Here is a 26,628-nt window from a genome sequence, read left to right as displayed (position 1 = left end):
TCGTCCTTCTCGAACTGTCTGCAGCCTTTAACACAGTTGTTCGCACCATTCTCCTCCAAGGCCTCTCCATTGTTCTACTACCCAGAGAATCATTTACAATGGCTTCTCTTTCTGCTCATGTTACTTCTAATGTCTCCCAAGGATCTTTCATTGGTCCCCTCCAATCTACATGCCATTCCCTAATGACATCATGTGAAAACATGTTTTTGATTTGATTGATCTGCTTGGCAACTATCTGAAATTAACCAATCTGTTCGCAACCTTGGTGTCATGTTTTATCCTGAGGTGAGCTGCTGACCTCGTGTTTATGCCATCACTAAGACTACTTACTTACTAAGATCACTACTTGCATCTCCGTAACATTGCTCAGTTTCACCTAAGCTCATCTGCTGCTGAACCCCTCGTCCACTCCTTCGTTACTTTTGGATTTGACTTTTTCAGTGCACCCCTGGCTAATCTCCCACTTACAACTCAAGACTGCTAGTGTTCCAAAAGCTTAGGTAAATGTGATAGACAGTATTAAATGCTCCTACCACCAACTGATGCATTCAAAGCTCTGCAGTACTACCACATCCAGTCAAAAATACTGACAGACAAGTAAACAACTCACTGGAGGAGGAGGAGGCTGCACAAATATCTTCATCCTTAAAGATGGGAGAGCCCAGTACTCAATACAAATGGTGAGGCTGAAGCATTTGCAACAGTTTTCAGCAAATGCCAAGCAGATGATCCATGTCAACTTCCTCTGTAGGTCCCCAGCATCGTAGATGTTAACTTTCAGTCAGTTCGATTCACTGCAGGTGATATCAAATGTTAAGAATCCCACTGATGTTAGGTGCGAGGGTATCCCAAACTCAGAAGGGTAACTTGCAACACCAGTTCTTAAGAGTGTATTCCACAATTTGGTACAATGTGAGGAAAGATTTGCAAACCTTTGGCAAACTTACAGAGCCTTGTAACCATTCAAATAAAATGTTTATTGACATGTAAAACACACAAGAAAGACCACAATTCAAAACAGCGGTGCACTTAACTACAGTAATGGCTACTCACATGCACACTATTCTGGACTCCCATACAGTTTAACTCTATGAGCTAATTCCAGTAAATACAAAGAACAAAGAACAACCCAGCACAGGAAACAGGCCCTTCGGCCCAACGAGCCCATGCCACCACATCTTCCTACACCTACCCTGCCCTGTGTGTATGTGAATGGAACCCCTAATGTAGCCAGATTCAGGGGAGAATAGTGTCAATTTGGTACACCAATCAGCCTAAGAGCACACCTTTGGGGTGTGGGAGGAAACCGGAGCGCTCGGAGGAAACCCACTCAACCACAGGGAGAATGCGCAAACTCCCACAGACACAGGCCCAAATCCATGTATCTGCACAGCTAGCAGTGATAGTCACTGAGCTGTTGCGATGCCCGTCTGCTGGTCCAGTATTAAGCATACACAACGACACGAAGTACTAGGCCACTCCCGGAACCTCCAAGAGCAGCCCACACACGACCCACCGTGTGCATGCCCCTCGTTTGACAACAAGGTGGACCGACACCTGTGGAATAAAAAGACAAAACATTAACATGTAATACTACATTTCCGGTGTCGTCCTGAGGCTCTGACCCTATTTAATACCCTCTACTATAACCCTCCATCCCTGTTTCGCTCATGTGTCTATCTAAGTAAACCTTAAACACGTCCAACGTGCCTGCCTCCACCACCCTACTTGGTAGCGCGTTCCATACTCCCACGTGAAAAACCTTCCTCTCATATCCAAATTATACTTCTCCCCCCTCACCCTTAGATCATGATCTCTCGTAATTGTCCCCAGTCTAGGGAAAAGCCTACCACTGTTGACTCTATCTATTCCCTTCATTATTTTATACACCTCTATCTGATCCCCCCTTAATCTCCGTCTTTCTAAGGAGAAGAGCCCCAGTTTCTCCAACCTTTCCTTGTAACTCAGTCCTTCCATGCCAGGCAACATCCTGGTAAACCTCCTCTGCACCCTTTCCAGGGTCTCCACGTCCTTCCGGTAGTAAGGTGACCAGAACTGGACGCAGTACTCCAAATGCGGTCTAACCAACGTTCTGTACAAGTGAAGCATTAGACGGCAGCTCTTATACTCTATACCCCTTCCTATAAAGGCTAGCATTCCATAAGCTTTCTTCACAACCTTCTCTACTTGTGTTGACACCTTCAGAGACTTGTGCACCTGCACTCCCAGTTCCCTCTGTATTTCTGTACTCTTAATCGGTCTACCTTTTATCACGTAACTCCTCCCTGCATTATTCCTTCCAAAATGCATCACCTCGCATTTGTCAGGATTAAATTCCATCTGCCATCTATCTGCCCAATATACCAACCTATCTATATCCTGCTGTGTCACCTGACAGTCCTCCTCAGTATCTGCCAATCCTGCCATCTTGGTGTCATCCCCAAACTTGCTGATCACACCACGTACGCCCTCTTCCAAGTCATTTATATATACTACAAAGAGGAGAGGTCCCAGTACTGAGCCCTGCGGCACACCACTGGTGACTGACCTCCAGCCAGAAAAGGACCCTTCCACTACTACTCTGTCTCCTATTGCCCAGCCAGTTTTCGATCCACCTAGCTACCTGTCCTTGTATCCCATGTGCCTTAACCTTTTCTACCAGCCTACCGTGAGGAACTTCGTCAAACGCCTTACTGAAATCCATATAGATGACATCAACGGCTCGCCCATCGTCAACCGTTTTTGTCACCACCTCGAAGAATCCTACCAGATTCGTAAGGCAAGACCTCCCCCGAACAAAGCCATGTTGCGTATCCCTAATCAGATCGCAACGCTCCAAATGCTCATACACCCTATCCCTAAGAATTTTTTCCAATAATTTTCCTGCCACCGATGTCAAACTCACTGGTCTATAATTACCAGGGTTATCCCTACTACCCTTTTTCAACAGCGGTACCACATTAGCTACCCTCCAGTCCTCTGGGACCTCACCTGTGTCCAAGGAAGAGACAAAGATTTGCGTCAGAGGCCCAGCAATTTCATCTTTCACCTCCCTAAGCAGCCTGGGATAAATACCATCAGGCCCTGGAGCTTTATCTGTTTTTATGCTACCTAAAAACCTTAGCACTTCCTCCTTCGTAATGGATATTTCCTTCCACTGATCTACAGCTCCCTCCAAGACATTACACGACACCAAACCCCTCTCCTTCGTGAATACCGATGCAAAGTATTCATTCAGGATCTCCCCCATTCCCTCAGACTCGATACATAGCTCCCCTCCTTTGTCCCTAAGAGGACCAATTTTCCCTCGAACCACTCTCTTCCTCCTAATATAAGAGTAAAATGCTTTTGGATTTTCCTTAATTCTATCAGCCAAAGGCATTTCATGCCCTCTTTTTGCCCTTCTAACTCCCCTTTTTAGCTCTCTCCTACTCTCTCTATATTCCTCCAGCGGTCTCTCCATTCCCAGTTGTTTCGACCTAACATATGCCTCCCTCTTCTTCCTAACCAAGTCTTCGATACCCCCTGTTGCCACTGATGGGGTATCTAAGTTTAGGAGGTCTTTCTTTCGGTTCAGTGTGGTTTCTCTCTGAAGTTTTCAAATTAGCAGCTTTTAGCCTAGAATTCTGCTTTCTGGTAGCGTTTCTCTTTCCAGTTAGCTATGGCTAAGGTCATAACTGTTTTCCAGCTGCTTTTTTTCTTTAGCTCCACCTCCTGCTCCTGTTAGTACAGAATTTACCTGGTCACTGATATATTATATTTCCCTTTTGATCTCCTTCTATCTAAATGACTCACCTTAGAATCCAGGTTTATAGCGTGTACATTTGAACTGTATTCTTATGTCACCACTTTGACCTAATTTCTACTGCAGTTTTAATATCTGATATTTTATACTCTGTTGTTCTGCACTTCACTTACGTAAATATGTTTACCCTGCTTCTAAGTTATTTTGCACATCAAACCCCTTCAGACATCTGCACTCTTATCAATTCTGCTTTCATCCCATTCTTCAAACTTTATTTTATCAAATTCTTTAAACTTTATTCAAATTTCTTGACATCAAGAAATGCTGAAAGCATTGGACACTGCAAAGGCTATGACAATATTCCAGCAATTGTACAGAAGACTCATGCTCAGGACCTGCCACACCCCTAGCCAAGCTGCTCTAATAGAGCTACACCATTGGCATCTACCTGACAATATGGACAATTGTCGAGGTAGGTCCTGTACACAAAAAGAACAAATACAACCTGGCCAATTACCATCTCATCAGGCTATTCTTGATCCTCATGATAGTGATGGAAATGGTTATCAGTAGTGATATCAAGTGGCACACATAACAATGACCTGCTCACTGACACTCAGTTTGGGTTCCACTAGAATCACACGGCTCCTGATCTTGTTACTGTCTTGGTTCAAACATGGACAAAAGAGTTGAAGTGAGACTGACTGCTGTGATGCCAAGGCAGCATTTAACTGAGTATGGTATTAAGGGGGCCCGGCAAAACTAGAATGGGAATCGATGGGGGAGAGCACATAGGCAGATGGTTGTGGTCATTGGAAATCAAAATCTCAGTCCCAGGACATCACTACAGGAGTTCCTGAGGTAGTGTCCTAGGCCCAGCCAAATTTCACTGCTTCATCAATGACCTTACTTCCATCATAAGGTCAAAAGTGGGGATGGCCGCTGATGACTGCATAATGTTCAGTATCATTTGTGGGGACTCCGATACTGAAGCAGTACATGTCCAAATGCAGCACGATCTGGACAATATCCTGGCTGACAAGTGACGAGTAATATACATGTTGCACAAGTATTTCCTCCACCCTGATGTTTACACTTTTTTTCTCATTCATGGAAACTAGAAGCAGGAGTAGGCTATTTGACCCTTCAAGCCTGCTCTGCCATTCATTTTGATCATGGCTGATCATTGAATTCAATATCCTGATTCTCTCATTCTCATCCCTTAATATCTCTTGATATTTTTAGCCCCAAGAGCTATATCTAATTTCTTCTTGAAATCAGAATTTTCCCGTTTCTAACTAAGGGGTCTGCATTCGTTGTTGTCAAACCTTTTCTCTTTGCATATAGAAACTTTCCTATAGAAACTTTTAAGATCAGTTTTTAATGTTCCCTGCTAGCTTACTTTCATACTCTATTTTTCTCCTCACCTTGGTTCTAAAAGGTTTATCCCTTATTCGCAAACTATGAAGCCTAGTTCTGAACTCTCCCACCATTGGGAACATTCTTTCTGAATCTACCCTGTCCAAATCTAAGAATTTTATAAGTTGCAATGAGATCCTCCCTCTCTTCTAAACTCCAGTGAATATAATCCTAACTGACTTGGTCTCTCCTCATATGACAGACCTGCCATCTCAGAAATCAGCCTGGTAAACCTTTGCTGTAATCTCTCTATAGCAAGGACATTCTTCCTGGTGTGATCTCACCAATGTCCTATACAAATGCAGTAAAACATCCCTATGCCTATACTCAAATCCTCTTGTAATGAAGTCCAACACACAATTTGCCTTCTTTACTGCCTGCTGTACTTGGGCACATACTTTCAGCAACTGATGAACGAGGACTCCAAGGTCTCATTGAGTACCCATCTCTCTCAATTTACACTCATTTAAGTAATAATCTGTCTTCCTATTATTGCTACCAAAATTGATAACCCCACATTTATCCGCATTATACTGAATCTGCGATGCACATGCCTACACACTCAGCCTGTCCAAATCAAGCTGAAGCGTCTCTGTATCAGTCTAGCTGAGAGAAAGATTTTCTCTCAGCTAGATTGCTAACTAATCCTTTCTCATTACACAACACCCAGTCCAAGATGACCTGCTCACTTGTTGGTTCCTTAACATATTGCTCAAAAAAACCATCCTGTATATACTCCAGAAATTCCTCCTCTATTGTACTGTGACTGATTTGACTCTCCCAATCTATATGCAGATTAAAGTCACCCATAATCACAGACGTACCTTTAACACATGCATCTCTGATTTCCTGCCTAATGCTTTTCCCAATATTATCACTACGCTTTAGTGGTCTGTAAACCACCCCCACCAATTTTTTTTTGCTCCTTGTTTCTTACTTCGACCCATCCAGATTCCACATCACTATACTAATATCTTTCCTCAATTTGTGGGCCGTTGGTGTCGCTGGCTGACCATTTATTGCCCATCCTTAGTTGTCCTTTTCCATTGTGAAGATCGTTGCCAGTATTCATTGAGCCCTGCGCCCATGACTTTTAAGTTAACAAATACAATACCTATCTGATCCCTAATTGGCCCTAGTCTTTCCCTAGTTATTCTCACTTCCATTCTTAAAGACATTTCTTAAAGCCTGCCTCTTTGACCCAAGCTATTGGTCACCTGACCTAATACATCCTTATGTAAATCAGTCTGTTTTATAATGCCGATATGAAGTGGATGTTTCATTATGTTAAAGATGCTACATAAATGTAACTTGTTCTTGTATAGTACCCGATAGGATATTATTTTAAAGTATTGTTGTTGTTTGAGTACACCAATGCGCCACATACAGAAAACTTGCAAAATAACTGATTAATCTATTTCACTGGTATTGGTTCATGGATAAAAGTTAGCCAGAACCTTCTGTCTCTGATGCAAGTGTTTCCACTGAGAACAGCTAACATTTGGTTCTATGTGAATGTAGCCAGCCCACTGAGGTCAAAATGTTGAGAAATTTTGGGTCCACACTCTATGACTTTGTCTTCAAGCATAGTGAATTAGCACAATGCTCTAGTTCCCACCAGACTTTATAAGAGATTTAAATATTATCTTTAAAATGCACTAGGTTTTCATTATACTCGGGTGCATACTGTAGGTGCTACAGAATCAGCAACAGTGCGAAATGATTTCACATGCATGTTGTGTAACTCTGCACTCAAGGAAGATGTGAAGTTCAGAGTATTAGGTGGTATGTGTACAATTTCTTACTTCCTTAGCTTTTGAATTCCTTATTGTAACTATGCATGAAATAATGATGCTTGGCAGATAATATTGAGACAATTCTAAAACAACTTCTGTAAGTATGTAACTAGATAGCTTAGGATTGCAAATCAAAACCTGCAATAAATGAATTGCTTCTATTGCATGTTGGAAATTCAAATAATAGAGATTTGTTGCAAAATATTAATTAATTGTTTGTGTGCTTTGTTTAAGTAGAATTATAAAGTGGTTACAGCACAGAAGGAGCCCGTTTTGGTCCGTTGTGTCTTTTCTGGCTCTGTGCAGAGAAATATTATCAGTAATTTGTGCATCACTTTAAAATTATTTGTGTATGTCTTGTAAGGATGTCAAATGGTGAAAATGTAAAATATATTCCCCTGATGGCATAAGTGGTTAACTTTATGATTGGTTGAACCATGCAAGCCAGTATAGACCCACATTTGTTCCAGCTTTGCTGAGTTATCTTATTTTACACTGGAAGTCAGCATTGATGCTACAGTTAACTTAAACGGCCTAAAGATTACAGGGCAGAAAGTAGGCCAGGATTCTTACTCCATACTGGTAATCAGAAACTGTGTGGAAAGAGGGTAGGAGAGTCCGTCAGGTACCAACCACTTACCGCTGTGATCATATAACCTCCATGTCATAGTATCAGATAATCTGGAACTGTTGAAGTAGTCCCTGGTGGTGATAATGGACACCAAGGATTTTAAAGTCAGAAAAGAGGGCAGGAACATGAGTGGAGGGGAAGAGAGACTTCAGGACAATGGCGGGAGGGGAGGCATTGGAGAAAATGTCATGGTCACATGCAGGCTACAAAACAGGACGTTTGTGACAAACGGAAGTTATAGTGTACTTCGCAACATTTAAATGACTATATTGTTCCCAATTTTATTAATGTTAAAATGAAACTGCTAACTGAGTCAACATTAAGCAGGGACTTATTGTCTGTATTGGAGTTTAAAAGAATGGGAGGTGATCTTATTGAAACATACAATTCTGAGGGGGCTTAATAAAGTAGATAATAAGGGATTTTCCTCTTTGGGGTTGTGGTGTATCCAGAACTACCAGCTAGACCGGTTCAGACTAAGTGTCTCCCATTTAATACGGTCATGAGTAGGAATTTCTTCTCTGAGGATTCTCAGCCTTTTGGCTAAGATCAAGTGTAGTGTCATCATGCTGTGCTTGGTTGAAGTCATTAGGTTACATTTCAGCTTCATTTGAAGCAATTTTTAAGAGCGGCATCTCGGCCTTTTGGCTAAGATGTAAATAAGATCAAGCCTTGGAGGAAGAACTATGCCTACTCCAATCGGCTTGGATCATGCAGATCAAGCCCAAGACAGGAGTTGAGAGCCCTGTCTTGTCAGCCTGGATCGGAATGCCTCAATTTGTTGAAACCCTGAATCAGACTTGATTGGATTGAATTGGAATAAAAACAACAACAGAAAAGTGAAAAGCATTGCTTTTTGGATGGGAGCATGGAATTCTCCAAATGTGAAATGAACTAAGAATGTAATTAAGATTAAGCGAAGTGTTAAGCTCATCCTGTTCTCTTGTCGACCTGCCCTTTCAGTGCATCTAATGTAGACTAGCCTTACCAATCTTCTTCCTATCTAACTCATCATTCCCACAGCTGATCCTGGGACTCTACCACCACTTTTACCACCCTTCACCCTTTCCACATTTCCCTCCTGACTATCTGTTCACCTGTGAAGAAGACCTTTTCCATCCATGGAGTTATAATGAATGGTTATACTGACATCATGGTCTTATAGGCAACTTCTGAGGGGTGGTGGCACCTTTCCACATAATGAAGCTTCCCTGCCGACTACATCATTCACATTAGCCCTGCCAAGATTGTCATGGGGGTCGGGTGGTGCTTAACATCAGGTCACACCTAGACCTGACTCCTTACTTCTGTTGCACTGCCTCCTCTTTTGAGCATCTCACCTTCTTCCAAAACCATCATTCTTGACTGCCCCCCAAAACATGTTTAAAAAATTTTCTCTCTTGCTTTCCTCCCTCACCCTCTGCATCAAACATCTGGTCATCCTCGGTGATTTTAACCTCCATCCCAATTCATCGTGTTCTTTCTTGTTGAGTTAATTGACCTCATGTTCTTTCAAATTTCTCCTTCAATGTAAATTCCCAGCCAGTATTTATTGCCATCTTCATGATTCAGTCTGATGAGACCTATCATAACAATCACAGGTAAGACCATCTCTGATCACGTCCTTTTATCACTCACCGTCCAACCCTCCTTCCATTCCCAACTCTACTGTAGCAATCCCTGGAAAAAGCTATTTCCCAGTTCACTTACATCTGCATGCTCAAATCCCAATTGTCCAGCCTTTGGCCCTCTGTTAGCCACAACATTTCTGCTGTTGCTCAGCTGTACCCTCATCTCCACCTTTGATGCTGTGGTCCCAGTGAAACCTTTGCTCGCTCTCATCTTGGCCATCCCCCCAGTTTGGCCTTTATCGCCACTCACTTAAGTCCAAGGGACACAGACTTGAAAGGTGGACAACTGGTTTAGCCGTCTACCACCAGATCTGCTGGATAACAACTTTATAGGATCTTCCTTTTGTCTGCTAAAACTGCTCATTTTTTGGGATCATCCTGCAATGTAAAGATAACACCCAGCTCTTTTCTGTACTGTAACTCATCTTCTTAAACCCCTTTTCACTGAATTCTCGACCATGAATGCTAACATGTACAAGGAGTTCATGGATTTGTTTGTCACAAAGACTGAGATCATAGTTCTAGCTGGATCTGCCATGTCAGTCCATTCTGTGGCCTCATCTGTCCAAATTTTCTCTAATGCTCAGTATTACATTAATGCTATATTTGCATGTTTCTCTTTCTCTCTTAGATCCCCCTTATCCTGTCTTTGAGCTCATCTTGTTCATGAGACCCACTTTCCCATTCCCACCAAACTGCTGTTCACCTATCTCCCCACTCCTGGTCCTCGTGTTAGCCAATGTTATGAATGATTCTCTCCCTTCAGGTGTTGTCCCTTTTTCCATCTGCTATTGTAAACACTTCTCCAGAAACAAACTCTCATCCCACTATTCCTGCCAACTACTTTTGCATCTCCAACTTCATGTTACTCTTCAAAGTCCTTAAATGTGGCACTGCATCCCAAACCAATGCCCATTTTTCCCTGAACTCCATTATTAAATTCCTGCTGTCAGATTTCTGCCCATACCATAGAACTCAAACAGTATTGTCAAAGGCACAAATGATATCCTATGTAACTGTGGCAGAGAAACACTCTCTCCACATCCTTCCTGACCTTCTGTATCCTTTAACACAGTTAACTACACCATCTTGCTCCTACCTGTATCCACTGTCATTCAGCTGATTGGGACTGCTTTCACTTGGCTCCATTCTTGTCTATCTCATTTCCAGAGAATCACTTGCAATGGCTTCTCTTCCTACTCCCACCATTTCCTCTGATGTCCTTCAAGGATCATTGCTTATCTCCACCTATTTCTCATCTACATGCTGCCCCTCGGTGACATCATCCTAAGCAGTTTTATTTTACACATGTACATGGGTCCCACTCCCACCACCATCTCTCTCAACTCCTCCACTGTTACTGAACTTTCAAACTATTCATCTGACAACGGATACCTGATGAGCAGAAATTCTTTCAATTGAAATTCTTCCAATTCCAATCTTCCACGTGGGAAGATTGAAACCATTATTTTCGGTCCCCACTCCAAACTTTGTTCCATCCATCTATCTCCCATTCTGAGGTTGTCAGTCTGTTTGCACTTTAGTATTATATTTGACCCCCCATGAACTTTTGACCTCGCATTCATACCATCACTAAGACCCCCTAATTCCACTTCTGTAATGTTGTCCAGTTTTGTACTGTCTCCGCTTATCTCTTGCTGAAACCCTCATACATGCTTTTGCTATCTTTAGAGCTTACTATTCCAACACACTCCTGGCATGCTTCCCATGTTCTTCCCTCAGTAAGAGGGCAACCTGTGTCTTAATTTGCACCAAGACCAGTTCATCTATCATCCCTGAGCTCACTTTTGTGCATTGGCCCTTGGTCAAGCAATGTATTAATATTAAAATGACAGGATCATAGCTGCAGGAGGAAGCCAGTAAGCCCATTGTGTCTGTATTGGCTTGCCAAATGAGCATTATGACTTAGCACCATTCCCCTGCCTTTTCCACATACCGCTGTCTATTCAAATAATCATCCAATGCCCTCTTGAATGCCTTGATTGAACTTGCCTCCATCATACTTCTAGGCAGTGCATTCCAAACACAAACTACTCAGTGTGAAAAAGCTTTTTCTGTCATCATATTTGCTTCTTTTGCAAGTACTATAAACGTGTGCCCTCTCAATCTTGATCTTGTTACTGGTGGGAACAGTTCATCCCTATCAGCCCCCTCAGGGTTTTGAACATCTTTATCAAATCTTCTCTTTAGCCTTTTTCCTCTAAAGGAGAGCAGTCCCAACCACTCCAATCTCAACTCATAACAGAAGTTTCTCATCTGTTCTGCACTCCAGTGCATTCACATCCTTCCTATGGTGTGGTGCCCAGAATTGTACACACTGCTCCAGCTGATGTCTAACTAGTATATTGTATAAACTCAGCATAATCGCCTTGCTGTTGTACTCTATGCTCCTATTAATAAAGCCCAGGATTATTAACTACTCTCTCCAACTGTCATACCATCTTGAGTGATCTATGAACATATACACCCAGTTCTCCCTCCCTCTGCACCCCTTTTAAGAATTTTACCCCTTATTTTATATTATTTCTCCATGTTCTTCCTACTGAAATGCATTATCCCACACTTCTCCACATTGAACTTTATCTGTCATTACACCAGTTTGTCTATGAACTTTTAAAGTGTGATACTATCCTCCTCACATTTTACAATACTTCCAAATTTTGTGTCATCTGCAGATTTTGAAACTGCTTCTTATACATCAATCTCTAGATCATTAATATACATCAGGAAAACCAAGCGTTCAAATACAGACCCCAGGGAACAGCACTATAAACCTTCCTCTAGCCAAAAAAAATTCATTGAGATTACTCTCTTCTATCTCTGCTGTTAATCTCTGCTATCCATTGAGATTACTCTTTGCTTCCTATTACTCAACCAATTTTGTATCCAGTTTGCTACTGTCCCTTTTATTCTGTGAGCTATAAATTTTCTCTCAATTCTGTTGTGTGGCACTGTATCAAGTGATTTTTGAAAGTCCATGTTACACCACATCAACAGCATTACCCTCATCGACCGTTTGTTACCACTTCAAAAACTCTAACAGGTTAGTTAAACACAATTTCCCTTTAGAAGTCCATGCTGTCTCTTCCAAATCAACCCACATTTTTCCATATGACCATAGAATCCCACGTAATTGTTTCTTGAAGCTTGCCTACCATTGATGTTAAACCAACTGGTCCGTAATTTCTGGGGCTATCCTTACAACCTTTTTTGAACGAGGATGTAACATTTGCAATTCTCCAGTCCGCTGGCATCTCCTCTGAGTCTAGAAAAGACTGGAAGATTATGACTAGCACCATTTATTCCCCTTTATGTTGACTGCCAGTCTTTTCTCAAAATCCCTCTTTGCTTCTGTAATGTGCTTTTCCACCTCCCTTCTGCAACTTCTGTATTCTTCTTGGCACATCCACTACCTTCTCTGGTAGTGAGTTCCAGTTTTCCAGTACTTTTTATGTAGAAAGATGTTTCCTGATCTCACTTCTGAATGGCCAGTTATAATTTGATTCTTGATTCGCCAACCAACAGAAATACTGCAATCATTTTATAGAATCCTTTCATCATTTTAAACAACTTGGTGAGATCACTCTCAGCCTTCTGCACTTGAGTACGAACTAGTTCTCATACTTAAACCCTTTAAGTCTTGATCTTAGTTTATTGCATCTGCCTTTCAAGGCCAATATGTACTTATCTATTTGTGATTTTTATTAATGAGTTGGAAGAGGGGGCTGAAGGGGGGTTAGTAAATTTGCTGTTGACACCAAGATTGGTGGAGTAGTGGATGAGGTGGAGGGCTCTTGCAGGCTGCAAAGAGACATTGATAGAATGCAGAGCTGGGCCGAAAAGTAGCAGATGGAGTTTAACCCTGATAAGTGCAAGGTGATGCGGATTACAGGGTCAACGGCAAGGTCCTGAGGAATGTGGAGGAATAGAGATCTTGGGGCTCATATCCACAGATCTCTGAAGGTTGCCACTCAACTGGATAGAGCTGTGATGAAGGCTTATATTGTGTTAGCATTTATTAACAGGGAGTTTGAGTTAAGAGCCATGGGGTTATGCTGCAGCTATACTGGACCTTGGTGAGACCTCATTTGGAATATTGTGTTCAGTTCTGGTCACCTCACTATAAGAAGGATGTGGAAGCATTGGAGAAAGTGCAGAGGAGATTTACCAGGATGCTGCCTGGTTTGGAGGGTAGGTCTTATGAGGAAAGGTGAGAGAGCTGGGGGTTTTCTCTTTGGAGCGGCGGAGGATGAGAGGTGACTTAATAGAGGTTTATAAGATGGAGGGGAATAGATCGAGTGGACGTGCAGAGTTTATTTCCTCAGGTGGATGTAGCTGTTACTAGGAGGCATAACTATAAGGTTCATGGTGGGAGATATAGGAGGGCTGTCCGAGGTAGATTCTTTATTCAGCGAGTGGTTGGGGTGTGGAATACACTGCCTGCAGTGATAGTGGAGTCAGACACTTTAGGAACTTTCAAGCGGTTATTGGATAGGCACATGGAGCACACCAGAATGATAAGGAGTGGGATAGCTTGATCTTGAGTTCGGATGTAGTTCGGCACAACATTGAGGGCCGAAGGGCCTGTACTGTGCTGTACTGTTCTATGTTTCTACGTTTAATTGCTTCTGTTAAATGCCTTTAACTTCAGAAATTGTGACTTGAAAGCACAAAAATAGTAATTCTTGTAAACTTTGCAATACAACTACATTTATTAAAACATTAATTTTGATTTGTTTATACATTTTCAAAAGACAAGCAGCTTGTTGAAATGATTGATGCAGCTGCCCTCAGTATTATTAAAGGAAATCAAGTCATCAGATCATATTCCAGATATCAGTCTTTCACTGTATTTTTAAGGGGTAAGTTTGCTTTTTTATTTTAACCTGGGCTGAAAGTTCTGTTTTCACAATTTTATTGAAATGGTAAACAATATTTAAAAGTTAGCAATCTCAAGTAATTCAATTTATAAATACCTTTGTCACAGGTAAATGTTACGTTTTGTCAGTTTCGTAAAGTGATACCATTTCACTCAAATTTGTGGACTGAAATTTTAACCTTTAATGCCTTATTTCTGTCTATTGATAGATATATACTGATCTTATATATTGAAATAAAAGCAAAGATGACATAGGTTTTGTAAATCATATTTAGTAGTTTCCCATTTTTGATTGTACAACTGGCTTATTTCTTTTACATTTCAGATGTATTGTAGAAAAATATTTAGATGGTAACATGCCAGCTATTAAAAATGGATCTATTTTGGACGAGTATCTTCCTTAGTCACAATCTGGGGTTAAAAATCACTAATATAAACCAGAACATTTTAAACTGTAAGAAATTGGACTCATTAGTGTCTATGAATGTCTCAGAGCTCCAAAATAGCATTTGTGGCAGATGTACACACCTTTGGGGTGAATTGTGTGCGGTGCCATATTGGTGATGGTGGCAGCATGTATGAAATGAACAGCCATAGGAAGCATGTGGATCATGCCTGTCAATATGCAACGCTGATTTGACACCAGTGGTGCCACTTTGGGGCTCGTTGGTCCTTTTAACATACTCTCTTAATCTTGCAAGTTTAACATGTTTTCATCAAGAAGAAGAATCCGACTCTTCCTCACCAGTACCTAAAGGGATCAGTTGCCTACAGGTTACTGGCTGGCCAATTTCTTCTGACTTTGTATGCCTCTACAAGTGACTGAGGCCTTCTATAGTGGTTTCAAGTTACAAAAGTCTCCAACAAATGCTGTGGCTGGTGCAGGAGGATTTTTTGCTTACTTCAGATCTTCTACGTAAGCCAGTGAACTCCCAGATATGAATACACTCATAGACATTCCCTTGAAATACAACATGACTTGGAGAATGAACAAGAGGCCACACCGAGCACAACAAGAGCCCGTACCGTCGCTATCCATAGCTTGAGGCTTACAACGTGCATGTAAACGTGTGTTGGCAAAGCAACTCAGATTCCTTGGGGAAGGGGGGGTTGACTCAGTTGGCTGGATTGCTGGTGTGGACTAGATTGGTAGCATTAGCATGGGATTAGACCTCTGGTCTGCCTGACGTGTTTCAGGTCCTTCCTGCTATCCCTACGGGAGGTTGTGTTGCTGTAGATCAGACCTGTCTTCAGGCAGAGAACTGAAGAAAAACGGATGGAGATTTGACAATGTAAGAAAATACATTTCGTGCTGAATGTAATGATTATTAAGAATAAGTTTTCTTCCACAAGTTCCCTCTTTTGAGGTTGCTTATTGGTTTAAAAAAATTGAGGAAAAGTTATATGTTCCATTGCTTTCTTTCCAAAAACAAACTCTAGAGATATGAATGCATCTCATTTGTGAAATGTGCTGGATATGCCATGCTTGCACCAAAGGTTTAGTGCACCTCTTTTTGTGATTTTTCAGGGACCTGGATCATTCTTAGTTGCTGCCATGATGTCAGTCCTTCTCATCAAGTCCCAAAGGACCATTGACTGCTCTCTCTCCTGAGAAGGGGAGCTGACTGATGGTAATTCAACCTGAGGATCATCACACCTCAGGCGAGGGACAAGGTTGAGAAGACGGGCCATCATGAATAACTTCAGCCAGTACAGGAATTGAAACTGCGCTGTTGGTGTTGCTCTGCATCACAAACCAGTCTTCCAGCCATTTGAGCTGATTGACATAATTTCAAAATTCTTTATACTGCTGCAGTCTATGACTCCTGGTTGACTGTCAGGCAAGGACAATATGTTAATGTAGTTACCACACAGCAAGAAGAGTGACTTAGGTTTATGTTCTGTTCATTTTTATTATGCAAGGGAAAGGCTTCTGCAGTACTATTGGGAGCTGTGGCTTGTACTTGGATTTGTCTACACAAACTAGAAAGAGTGCAGAAAAGATTTACTAGATTGCTACCGGGACTTGATGATTTGAGTTACAAGGAGAGGCTGGATAGACTGGGACTTTTTTCTCTGGGAAGTAGGAAGTTTAAGGGTGATCTTATAGAGGTCTGTAAAATAATGAGGGGCGTAGATCAGCTAGATATTCAAAATCTTTTCCCAAAGGTAGGGGAATATAAAACTAGAAGGCATAGGTTTAATGTGAGAGGGGAGAGGTACAAAAGAGTCCAGAGGGGCAATTTTTTTCACACAGAGGATGGTGAGTGTCTGGAATAAGCTGCCAGAGGAAGTAGTAGAGATGGGTATAATCTTGTCTTTTACAAAGTAGTTAGACATTTGCATGGGTAAGATGGGTATGGACAGATATGGGCCAAACACGAGCAATTGGGTCTAGCTTATGGGTTAGTAAAAGGGGCAACATGGATAAATTGAGCTGAAAGCCCTCTTTCCATGCTGTAAACCCCTATGACTCTAAATGGAAGAGGAACATGTTAGAAGTCAGTTGCATAATACCACTTTAAACACAGCTAGTAATCTGTGGTGGAGTGGTAAGCAGTAATATTTGAGTAAATAAGGACCTTGTCCTGCAAGCAGAGAAATAATGCTGAAGCCTCAGAAACTTCAAAGGCACATAAGCCACCTATGTTAAGATACCAAAATATACCTTGTGATTTCTGATCTTAAGTCAGATTGTGAGGATATGATGAACTCCAGGCATGATTCTATTGACACACTGGAAAGCTTTTCTCAAAAAAATTAGTTAACAACACACTTGAACTATAACAAATGAATTAGCTTAACATTTAACAATTGATTAAGACTTAAACATAACATGATACAATTCTTAATTGCTCATTTACCTCTATGAGTTCCAATTCAAGCAATGTTCATCTTATACACTTAAACGATTTCTTTAAAATTAGACAGCAAAACACACGCCCACCTGCTTACACTTGGGTTTCCAACTTCGGAGCTTTCAGACAACCTCTAAAATAAGAGGGACAGAGAGGCCAGCCTTGCTTCTTTCAGAACCAGGCAATAACAACTTGTTTTAAAAATGCGAGAAACTGTGTTTTCTCTGCAAGCTTAATTCTATCTATTAAGCACATGGCTTTGTCCTTGTCAATCAACTGAATCAAAACTCAACTCTCAAACCCCAGGGGGAACCCAAGTAAACATAAAAGCAGTAGTCTGATGAAACAAACACTTCATGGACTATTCTTGTCCTTCCAGCTACTAATTTCAAAAGATTTATCAGACAAATCAGCATCCTACGAAACACGTCTGAATTCTACATGCCCCTTACAAGAAATACAATTAACATTTTTTTAAAGGCACGGTATCATTGCACCTAATTATGCTCCGCTTTGAGTGTGAATAAATGAAGATGCCAGATGCAAGTAAATTGTATTATGAGGTTGTTTTGAAATTCAACAACCATTCCAATTTGAAGCGCAGGAAGTGGAGCTTACCCTGCTGCTTGCTTGTTAAACCTGAAGCAGCTGTTTGCTGGCACTGTGATATTTTAACCAATTGAAAGGATAGTCCTTGTGGCATGAATCTACTTGTTAAACAGGATATGAGCTAACCTTACTTTGGTAGAATATGAACCCAAATAATTTGGCTAGGGTCCCATGTAGGGGAGGGGGCACTTCTCCTGGCTGCTGTACTTGCAGAAGCACCTACAAAGCAACAACTAGAAATAAACGTGTTTTTATCATTGCCCAGTTATTTCCATTTTAATGGCCAGGAGTAATGAAGTTCCTTTTAAATAGCAGTTTCAGATTTGAAAAAAACTGTTTACCACCTTCAACAGTAGAAATTTCCTGCCAAATGAGTCCAGATGCTCCTTGTGGATGAAAATGAGACTGATCTTGAGCAATCCCACAAGGTTAACCAACTGTGCACCATTTTATGATCGCACAAGAAAATCACTTCTTGCGTATGGATCATAATTTGATTTGGTATTCGCAAAGAATATCATGGTTTGTAAGCTTCTCCTTGCTGTGTGACAGTGCATAATTTTCTGCCCATTAAAATGATTGGATTAAAAAAATGATGGGGTGTCTAAGTATCCAGATCTAAGTGTCGGTGAGCTTCCTGCTTTTTGATAGTGTAATAATTACACAGAATTGCAATGTTTTTACTGCTTATTTATTAAATTACAATCTGCAATTAATCTAGAAACTTAATGTCCCTTAAATATAACGTATCTAGGATTAAATCATTCATAATCTCTATGTGACCTACTTCTCTTTGATTCATCCTTAGTTTTTCCTATTTCATTACATCTTTCAATTAACGTGGTGGAGAAAGTGCAATAATATTTGGCTGACTTGGTTAAAGTTTGTTTGTCCTGACACAGAATTGCACATTTGTCCTTATTGAATAATCTTTCCAGCAGCCTGATTTTAGAGATTATTTGACAGAGACCCAGCAAAGTGAACAACAGTATTAAAAAGGCAGTCTTGTGTTTGTGGGTCAGTTCGAACTTCTAAATTAAAATATGTACTAGCACTGTATTATGTTCAATAAAACCAATACATAAGATATAAGAAAATGATGGTGAAAATATGATGTACTTATTATTTTTAAGATGAGCTTCCTAACAGTATGAAGATGGGTGATAGATACTATGTAACAGGAATTCCAGCTCATGTATACAGTGGTTCACAGCTACAGTTATGCATGGAAGCAAACAGCATACAGCCCTGGTTTTCAACTGGTAAGATCTTTATTAATTTTTAATACTTGGGCAAAATCCTAACTGAGATGAGTGTCACTAGATTATAAAATGGTTCAATATGACATGAAAAATTTTTGAGTTCAGTTGATACAGTTCATGATGAGCCTAAGTTTTCAATGCTTTTCATTCAAAGGGATGAAAGTCGAGCAATGCATTCAGAATCCTCTTTTAATATTATTAAATATATAGGCTTAGAGTGCAATAAGATGCTTCTGATTATCTGAAGGTATTGGAAGTTGCCACTTTTAACTCTCACAGAATGTACATTTATGCAAACCTGTTTCTAACACCAGTCCTGATGAGAACTGGATTTCAGTGTTTTCATAAATTGTCAGTTCGTCAAGGCAGAGGTGAATACAGTTTAAAACATAAACACCTGCGACTGACCTCTTTCTCACCAATTTTCTCCATTCCATTCTAAGGGCACCAGGTAACCTCTGCCTTGGCCATTATTCATGTTTTGATCCTTACAGAGAGGGTAACAGTTAGCTTTTTGAACATGGGACACACCACAGCTAATTCTAATTAGTCCTCAGTCCAACCAGTACATACATGTACTTCCATGAGGTATAGCTAGATATTGATATTATGATCTCTGATCCTTAATTGTGACACTGAGGCCAGTTGTAGAATCTCAGTTACAGCCCCAATTGCAACTCCACCATTGCTCAACTAAGGTCAATTAACATGTCACAGGCCAAGGATTAAACTTAAGATCTTCTGCCTCAACTACTCATTGAATTATTGTGCGTGCATTTTTTTTGGTTCTGGTAAAGATTTAAGAGAATTGAACAGTTTGTTTCTAAATTTCAAACCATCTTATTTTGTTAGTAATTGTTCTGCATCCCTACTGCTTACCAACATAACACCACCTCTCAGGTTGATCACATTACCAGCCTATAAAAGTATATATTTTAATTTTGTATGGTGCTTCCAGCATTAATATATTTGTTAAATCTACTAAAGTAAAAATATTGATTTTTCTTTATTGCTTTTGTAAAGATCTGCCTTTCATCAGTGACAACTTCAAATATCTACTGTCTATAACAGCGTCTTCACCCTGGAGATTCACAGCCATTCTGGCTGACATCTTTGCTGCGCAGATTGTTCCTCCAGGAACTTACAACATGCTCAAACTCAGCTTGCTACTGAGTCTGGTTCAGAGCTGCAATAAAGAGAAGCAGACTATGGAGTACTTAGACATTTTAGTTCTTACAAGTGATCCAGTTACAGTAGACAGGTGCTTTATCATTTTATTTAAGTTCCTATAAAATTTCTGTAGGACAATGGAAAGAACTGTATCTACCAGATTTTAAAGTCTAACTTATAAAAAAATTCTGCATATCTTTTATCAGAGAGATTACAAGATGTTAATATTTCTGTTAGGTTTGTTCTTCTACATATTAGCAGCAACTGATCTTAACCCCATAGCTAATGTGTCATAAGTCTATTTCAGGATTTTCCAACTCTGAGAGGAGGGCCATCTCTTTCCTAATCATTTCACAGTCATATATACAACCATCCAAGTCTCAGGCTCCAAGTGATATTTAGAAAAAAAAATTTGAATAGGACTCAAGGAAAAAAAATCAAAAGGTCAATAATGCACTGTGACAAGTTTATTTGATTTTAATATAAAGTTCCTGAGAACTTCTAAATGATTTTGTTGACCAAAATATAGTTATGTTCATGATTTTTTTTGTGCTGAAAATGTAAAGTCCTTGTTCTTGAAATGTGTAGATCTTCCTGTAGAATGGAAAAAATAATCCTCACTGTCTTCTTCACTCAGCCACAGTCTCAGGCATTTATTCAAATGAAGTGTTATAGTCCAGGTGCACTGGTGGCTGAGTACTTGTAAACAAAGCCAAGTGTCCAGATATTTTGGGTAACAGAAGATCCAATTACAATTCTACAACATTTGTAATAATTAAGGTATTGCATAGAATTTATGTGTATGATAGCCTTGAAACCTTATATCCAAGAAGTTAATCGGACCCTTCTATGATGTTGCTACTTTAACCTGGCCTCCAATATACCATAAACAGAGAATCCCCATTGGAAAATTGATACAGAACATTTGGGAGAAATTATCTAAAAAATATTCTAAACAAAAACTTCCAAATAAAACTAAAGAGCTTGGAAAGAAACCATTTTCCAAAGAAACCCTACTCCTGAGTGCTAAACTTAATGTAATTGTGCATGTTTTACAGGTCCAATCAGTGATCAAGTTAGGGACACTAAGGAATTTAGGCTTCTATATGCCATCACAGTGAAGCATGAAACTTCACTAATGAGAGTTCAGCCTTCATCAGCTAGTGATTTGGATGCTTCTGTTAATAGTGGCGGATCTAAAATAGATGATTCCTTGGGCAAAACTACTAAAATCTAAACCAATAAGTTCCAATCATGGGGTACAGGTCTCGGGAGTAGAGCCTGTCCTTGATGCTCAGGTGGGAAGGGGGAAGAAGAGAACAGGATTAGTGATTGGGGATTCCATTGTTAAGGGGACAGATAGACTGTGGGAACGAGCAAGACTCGCTGTTGGTATGTTGCCTCCCAGATGCCAGGGTCCGTGATGTCTCTGATCGAGATCCTTAAGGGGAAGGGGAACCAGCCCCAAGTCGTGGTTCATGTAGGCACCCATGACATAGGTAGGAAAAGGGATGGGGATGTAAGACAGAAATTCAGGAAGTTAGGGTGGAAGCTTAAGGCTAAAACAGAGTTGTTATCTCTGGTTTGCTACCAGTGCCACAGGATAACATGGAGAAGAATAGAGAGAGAGAATATTTGAACTCATGGCTAAAAGGATGGTGTAGGAGGGAGGGTTTCAGATACTTGGACAATTGGGGCTCATTCTGGGGTAGGTGGGACCTCTACAAAAGGGATGGTCTGCACCTGAACCAGAGGGGTACCAATATCTTGGGGGGGGATATTTGCCAATGCTATTCAGGGGGAGTTTAAAACTGATTCAGAGGCGGGATGCGAACCTGAATTGTAGCTCTAATGTACAGGAGGTTGAGAATAGGGAGGTCATGGATAAGGTTTCTAGGTCATAGCAGTGTATTGGCAGGTGGGAGGGTGGTTTGAAGTGTGTATACTTTAATGCTAGGAGCATACGCAATAAAGTGGATGAACTTGCAGCCTGGATTGGTACCTGGGACTTCGATGTTGTGGCCATTTCGGAGACATGGATGGAGCAGGGACAGGAATGGTTGTTGCAGGTTCTGGGGTTCACATGTTTTAGTCAGAGCAGAGAAGGGGGAGGCGTGGCATTGTTAGTCAACGACAGTATTAGGGTGGCAGAAAGGACGTTTGATGTGGACTTGTCTATTGAGGTAGTATGGGCTGAGATTAGAAACAGGAAAGGAGAGGTCACCCAGCTGGGAGTTTTTTTATAGGCCTCCAAAAAGTTCCAGAGATGTAGAGGAAAGGATTGCAAAGATGATCCTGGATAGGAGCGGAAGTAACACGGTAGTTTTACTGTGGGGACTTTAACTTTACAAATATTGATTGGAAGAACTATAGTTCAAGTACGTTAGAGGGGTCAGTTTTTGTCCAATGTGTGCAGGAAGGTTTCCTGACGCAGTATGTAGATAGGCCAACAAGAGGTGAGGCTACATTGGATTTGGTACTGGCTAATGAACCAGACCAGGCGTTAGACTTGGAGGTAGGTGAGCACTTTGGTGATAGTGACCACAATTCAGTTACGTTTACCTTAGTGATAGAATGGGATAGGTATATACCGAAGGGTAGAAGTTATAGCTGGGGGAAAGGTAATTATGAGGCAATTAAGCGAAATTTAGGATACATAGGTTGGAGTAGGAAACTGTAGAGGCTGGGAACAACTGAAATGTGGAGCTTGTTCAAGGAGCAGCTACTGCGAGTCCTTGATAAATCTGTACCTGGTAGGGAGGAAGTGGTCGAGTGAGGGAACCGTGGTGTACTAAGGAAGTTGAATCTCTGGTGAAGAGGAAGAAGGAGGCTTATGTAAAGATGAGATGTGAAGGCTCAGTTAGAGAGTTACAAATTAGCCAGGAAGGAGCTGAAGAGAGAGTTAAGAAGAGCTAGAAGAGGACATGAGAAGACTTCGGCAGGTAGGATCAAGGAGAATCTTAAGGCTTTCTATAGGTATGTCAGGATTGATTAGGGCCGGTCAGGGACAGTAGTGGGAAGTTGTGCATGGAGCCTGAAGAGATAGGAGAGGCACTAAATGAATATTTTTCGTCAGTATTCACACAGGAAAAAGTCAGTGTAGTTGAGGAGAATACTGAGATACAGACTTTTAGACTAGATGGGATTAAGGTACATGAGGAGGTGTTAGCAATTCTTGAGAGTATGAAAATACATAAGTCCCCTGGGCCAGATGGGATTTATCCTAGGATTCTCTGGGAGGCTAGGGAGGAGATTGCAGAGCCTTTGGCCTTGATCTTTATGTCGTCATTGGCTATAGGTATAGTGCCGGAAGACTGGAGGATAGCAAATGTTGTCCCCTTGTTCAAGAAGGGGAGTAGAGACCATCCTGGGAATTATAGACCGGTGAGCCTTACTTCTGTTGTGGCAAAGTTTTGGAAAGAATTATAAGATATAGGATTTATAATCATCTAGAGAGAAATAAATTGATTAGGGATAGTCAGCATGGTTTTGTGAAGGGTAGGTCATGCCTCACAAACCTGATTGAGTTCTTTGAGAAGGCGACCAAAAAGGTGGATAAGGGTAAAGCAGTTGATGTGGTGTATATGGATTTTAGCAAAGCGTTTGATAAGGTTCCCCATGGTAGGCTACTGCAGAAAATACGGATGCATGGGATTGAGGGTGATTTAGCAGTTTGGATCAGGAATTGGCTAGCTGATAGAAGACAGAGGGTGGTAACCTGGAGTTCAGTTACTGGTGGTGTACTTCAAGGATCTGTTTTGGGGCTACTGCTGTTTGTCATTTTTATAAATGACCTAGACGAGGGTGTAGAAGGAAATTTGCGGACGACACTAAAGTCAGAGGAGTTGTAGACAGTGAGGATGGATGTTACAGTTTGCAGAGGGACATAGATAAGCTGCAGAGCTGGACTGAGAGGTGGCAAATGGAGTTTAATGCGGAGAAGTGTAAAGTGATTCACTTTGGAAAGAGTAACAGGATTACAGAATATAGGGCTAATGGAAGGACTCTTGATAGTGTCGAGAAGCAGAGGAGATCTTGGTGTACATGTGCATAGATCCCTGAAAGTTGGCACCCAGGTTGATAAGGCTGTTAAGAAGGCGTACGGTGTGTTAGCTTTTATTGGTAGAGGGATTGAATTTTGGAGCCATGAGATCATGTTGCAACTGTACAAAACTTTGGTGGGGCCGCACTTGGAGTATTGCGTACAGTTCTGGTTGCCGCATTATAAGAAAGATGTGGAAGCACTGGAAAGGGTGCAGAGGAGGTTTACCAGGATGTTGCCTGGTATGGTGGGAAGGTCTTATGAGGAAAGGCTGAGGGACTTGAGGTTGTTTTCGTTAGAGAGAAGAAGGTTAAGAGGTGACCTAATCGAGGCATACAAGATGATCAGAGGATTAGATAGGGTGGACAGTGAGAGCCTTTTTCCTCAGATGATGACGGCTGACACGAGGGGACAAAGCTTTAAATTGAGGGGTGATAATTATAGGACGGATGTCAGAGGTAGGTTCTTTACTCAGAGGGTAGTAAGGGCGTGGAATGCCCTGCCTGCAGCAGTTGTGGACTTGCCAACTTTAAGGGCGTTCAGAGGGTCAGTGGATAGGCATATGGACAACATTGGAATAGTTTAGGTTAGAGGGTCATTAGATTGGTTCCACTGGTCGGCGCAACATCAAGGGCCGAAGGACCTGTACTGCGCTGTAATGTTCTATGTTCTATAACACAAAGAGTGCTAAACCATACCTCTTGTATGATGCAGTGATCTTGCAAACAACTCAAGCCCTCCAGTCTGGCAAAATATTTGTACTATTTAAATATAGCAAAAGTAGTAAGATTGCAGAGGTGAGTGAGGGCAGCAACTACATGGGAACACCACCACCTGGAGGATCCTCTCCAAGCTATACACCAGCCTGACATGGAACTATATCAGTATTCCTTCACTGTTGCATGTTCAAAATCCTGGAACTCCCTGACAGCACAGTGGGTGTACTTACACCACGTGGACTGCAACCGTTCAAGAAAGCAATTTTCTCAGTGGCAATTAGGGATGGGCAATAAATGCTGGCCTAGCTGGAAATGCACACACCCTGTGAAAGAATTGGAAAAAAAGTGACTGCCTTGACATAAAATTGACACATGACTGAGTGTCGCATTAAGGAGTCCAGGCAAAACAGAATAAGAGTTGAGTTGGCGGGGGGAACTCCATTGAAGATTGTTGTGGACATTGAAGGTGAATCATCGAAGTTCCAGGGCATCATTGCATGAGTTCCTCAAGGTAATGCCCTAGGCTGACTACCTTCAGCTGCTCCATCAGGACCTTTTCTCCATTATAAGGCCAGAATTGGTATGTTTGCTGATGAATATGAAATTACAGTTGCATACAATAGAACACTACAGCACAAACAGGCCCTTCGGCCCACTAGTTGCGCCGATCACTTCTGTATCTACTAAGCCATAGACCTATCTATAACCCCCAAACCCATTGGATCCCATATACTCATCCAGAAGTCTTTTAAAAGACCCCAGCGAGTTCACCTCCACCACCACCGACGGCAGCTGATTCCATTCACTCACTACCCTCTGAGTGAAAAACTTACCCATAACATCTCCTCTGTACTTGCTTCCCTGCACCTTAAACCTGTCTCCTCTCTTAGCGACCGTTTCAGCCCTGGGAAATAGCCTCTGAGAATCCACCCTATCTATTCCTCTCAACATCTTATAAACCTCTATCAGGTCGCCTCTCAACCTTCGTCTCTCCAAGGAGAAGAGTCCCAGCTCCCTTAACCTATCTTCATAAGGCATGCCTCCCAATCCAGGCAACATCCTTGTGAATCTCCTCTGCACCCTTCCAGTAGCTTCCACGTCCTTCCTATAGTGAGGTGATCAGAACTGCGCACAGTACTCCAAGTGGAGTCTGATAAGGGTCTTATAAAGTTGCAGCATTACCTCCCGACTCCTAAACTCAATCCCTCAAGTAATGAAGGCCAGTACACCATACGCCTTCTTGACCACATCCTCCACCCGCGAGGCTGATTTAAGAGTCCTGTGGACCTGGACCCCAAGATCCCTTTGCTCTTCAACGCAGCTAAGACTCCTACCCTTGATATTGTATTCCTTCATCCCATTGGTCCTGCCAAAATGGACCACTACACATTTATCTGCGTTGAAGTCCATTTGCCACTTCTCTGCCCAGTCTTGCATCCTATCTCTGTCCCGCTGCAACTTCTGACATCCCTCCAGACCATCCACAACACCACCAACCTTCGTATCGTCTGCAAACTTACTAACCCATCCCTCCACTTCCTCATCCAGGTCATTTATGAAAATGACAAACAGCAAGGGTCCTAGAACAGATCCCTGGGGCACTCCACTGGTGACTGACCTCCATGCAGAAAAAGACCCATCCACAACCACTTTCTGCCTTCTGCAGGCAAGCCAGTTCTGGATCCACAAGGCCAAAGCCCCCTGGATCCCATGCCCTCTCATCTTCTCAAGAAGTCTTGCATGGGGGACCTTATCAAACGCCTTGCTGAAGTCCATGTAAACCATGTCTACCGCTCTTCCTTCGTCAATGTGCTCAGTCACATTCTCAAAGAACTCAACTAGGCTC

The 26,628-nt window shown here is 41.6% G+C and overlaps 1 protein-coding gene across 1 annotated transcript in view; it reads left to right on the top strand.

Annotated features, from left to right (window-relative positions):
* mcmdc2 (minichromosome maintenance domain containing 2) overlaps nt 1-26,628 on the top strand; it is a 55,909-nt gene that overhangs the window by 9,797 nt on the left and 19,484 nt on the right. Inside the window, exons 5-8 of the mRNA XM_080194133.1 lie at nt 6,827-6,949; nt 13,998-14,105; nt 18,723-18,851; nt 19,875-20,112. Coding sequence (XP_080050259.1) covers nt 6,827-6,949; nt 13,998-14,105; nt 18,723-18,851; nt 19,875-20,112 — 598 coding nt within the window. The remainder of the gene's footprint in view (nt 1-6,826; nt 6,950-13,997; nt 14,106-18,722; nt 18,852-19,874; nt 20,113-26,628) is intronic.

This window comes from Carcharhinus amblyrhynchos, chromosome 8 (genome assembly GCF_965287045.1).
Source record: "Carcharhinus amblyrhynchos chromosome 8, sCarAmb.v2.hapA, whole genome shotgun sequence".
Taxonomy (NCBI): domain Eukaryota; kingdom Metazoa; phylum Chordata; class Chondrichthyes; order Carcharhiniformes; family Carcharhinidae; genus Carcharhinus; species Carcharhinus amblyrhynchos.
The sequence above is the reverse complement of the archived record's forward strand: the minus strand, read 5'-3'. Positions and strand labels throughout refer to the sequence as shown.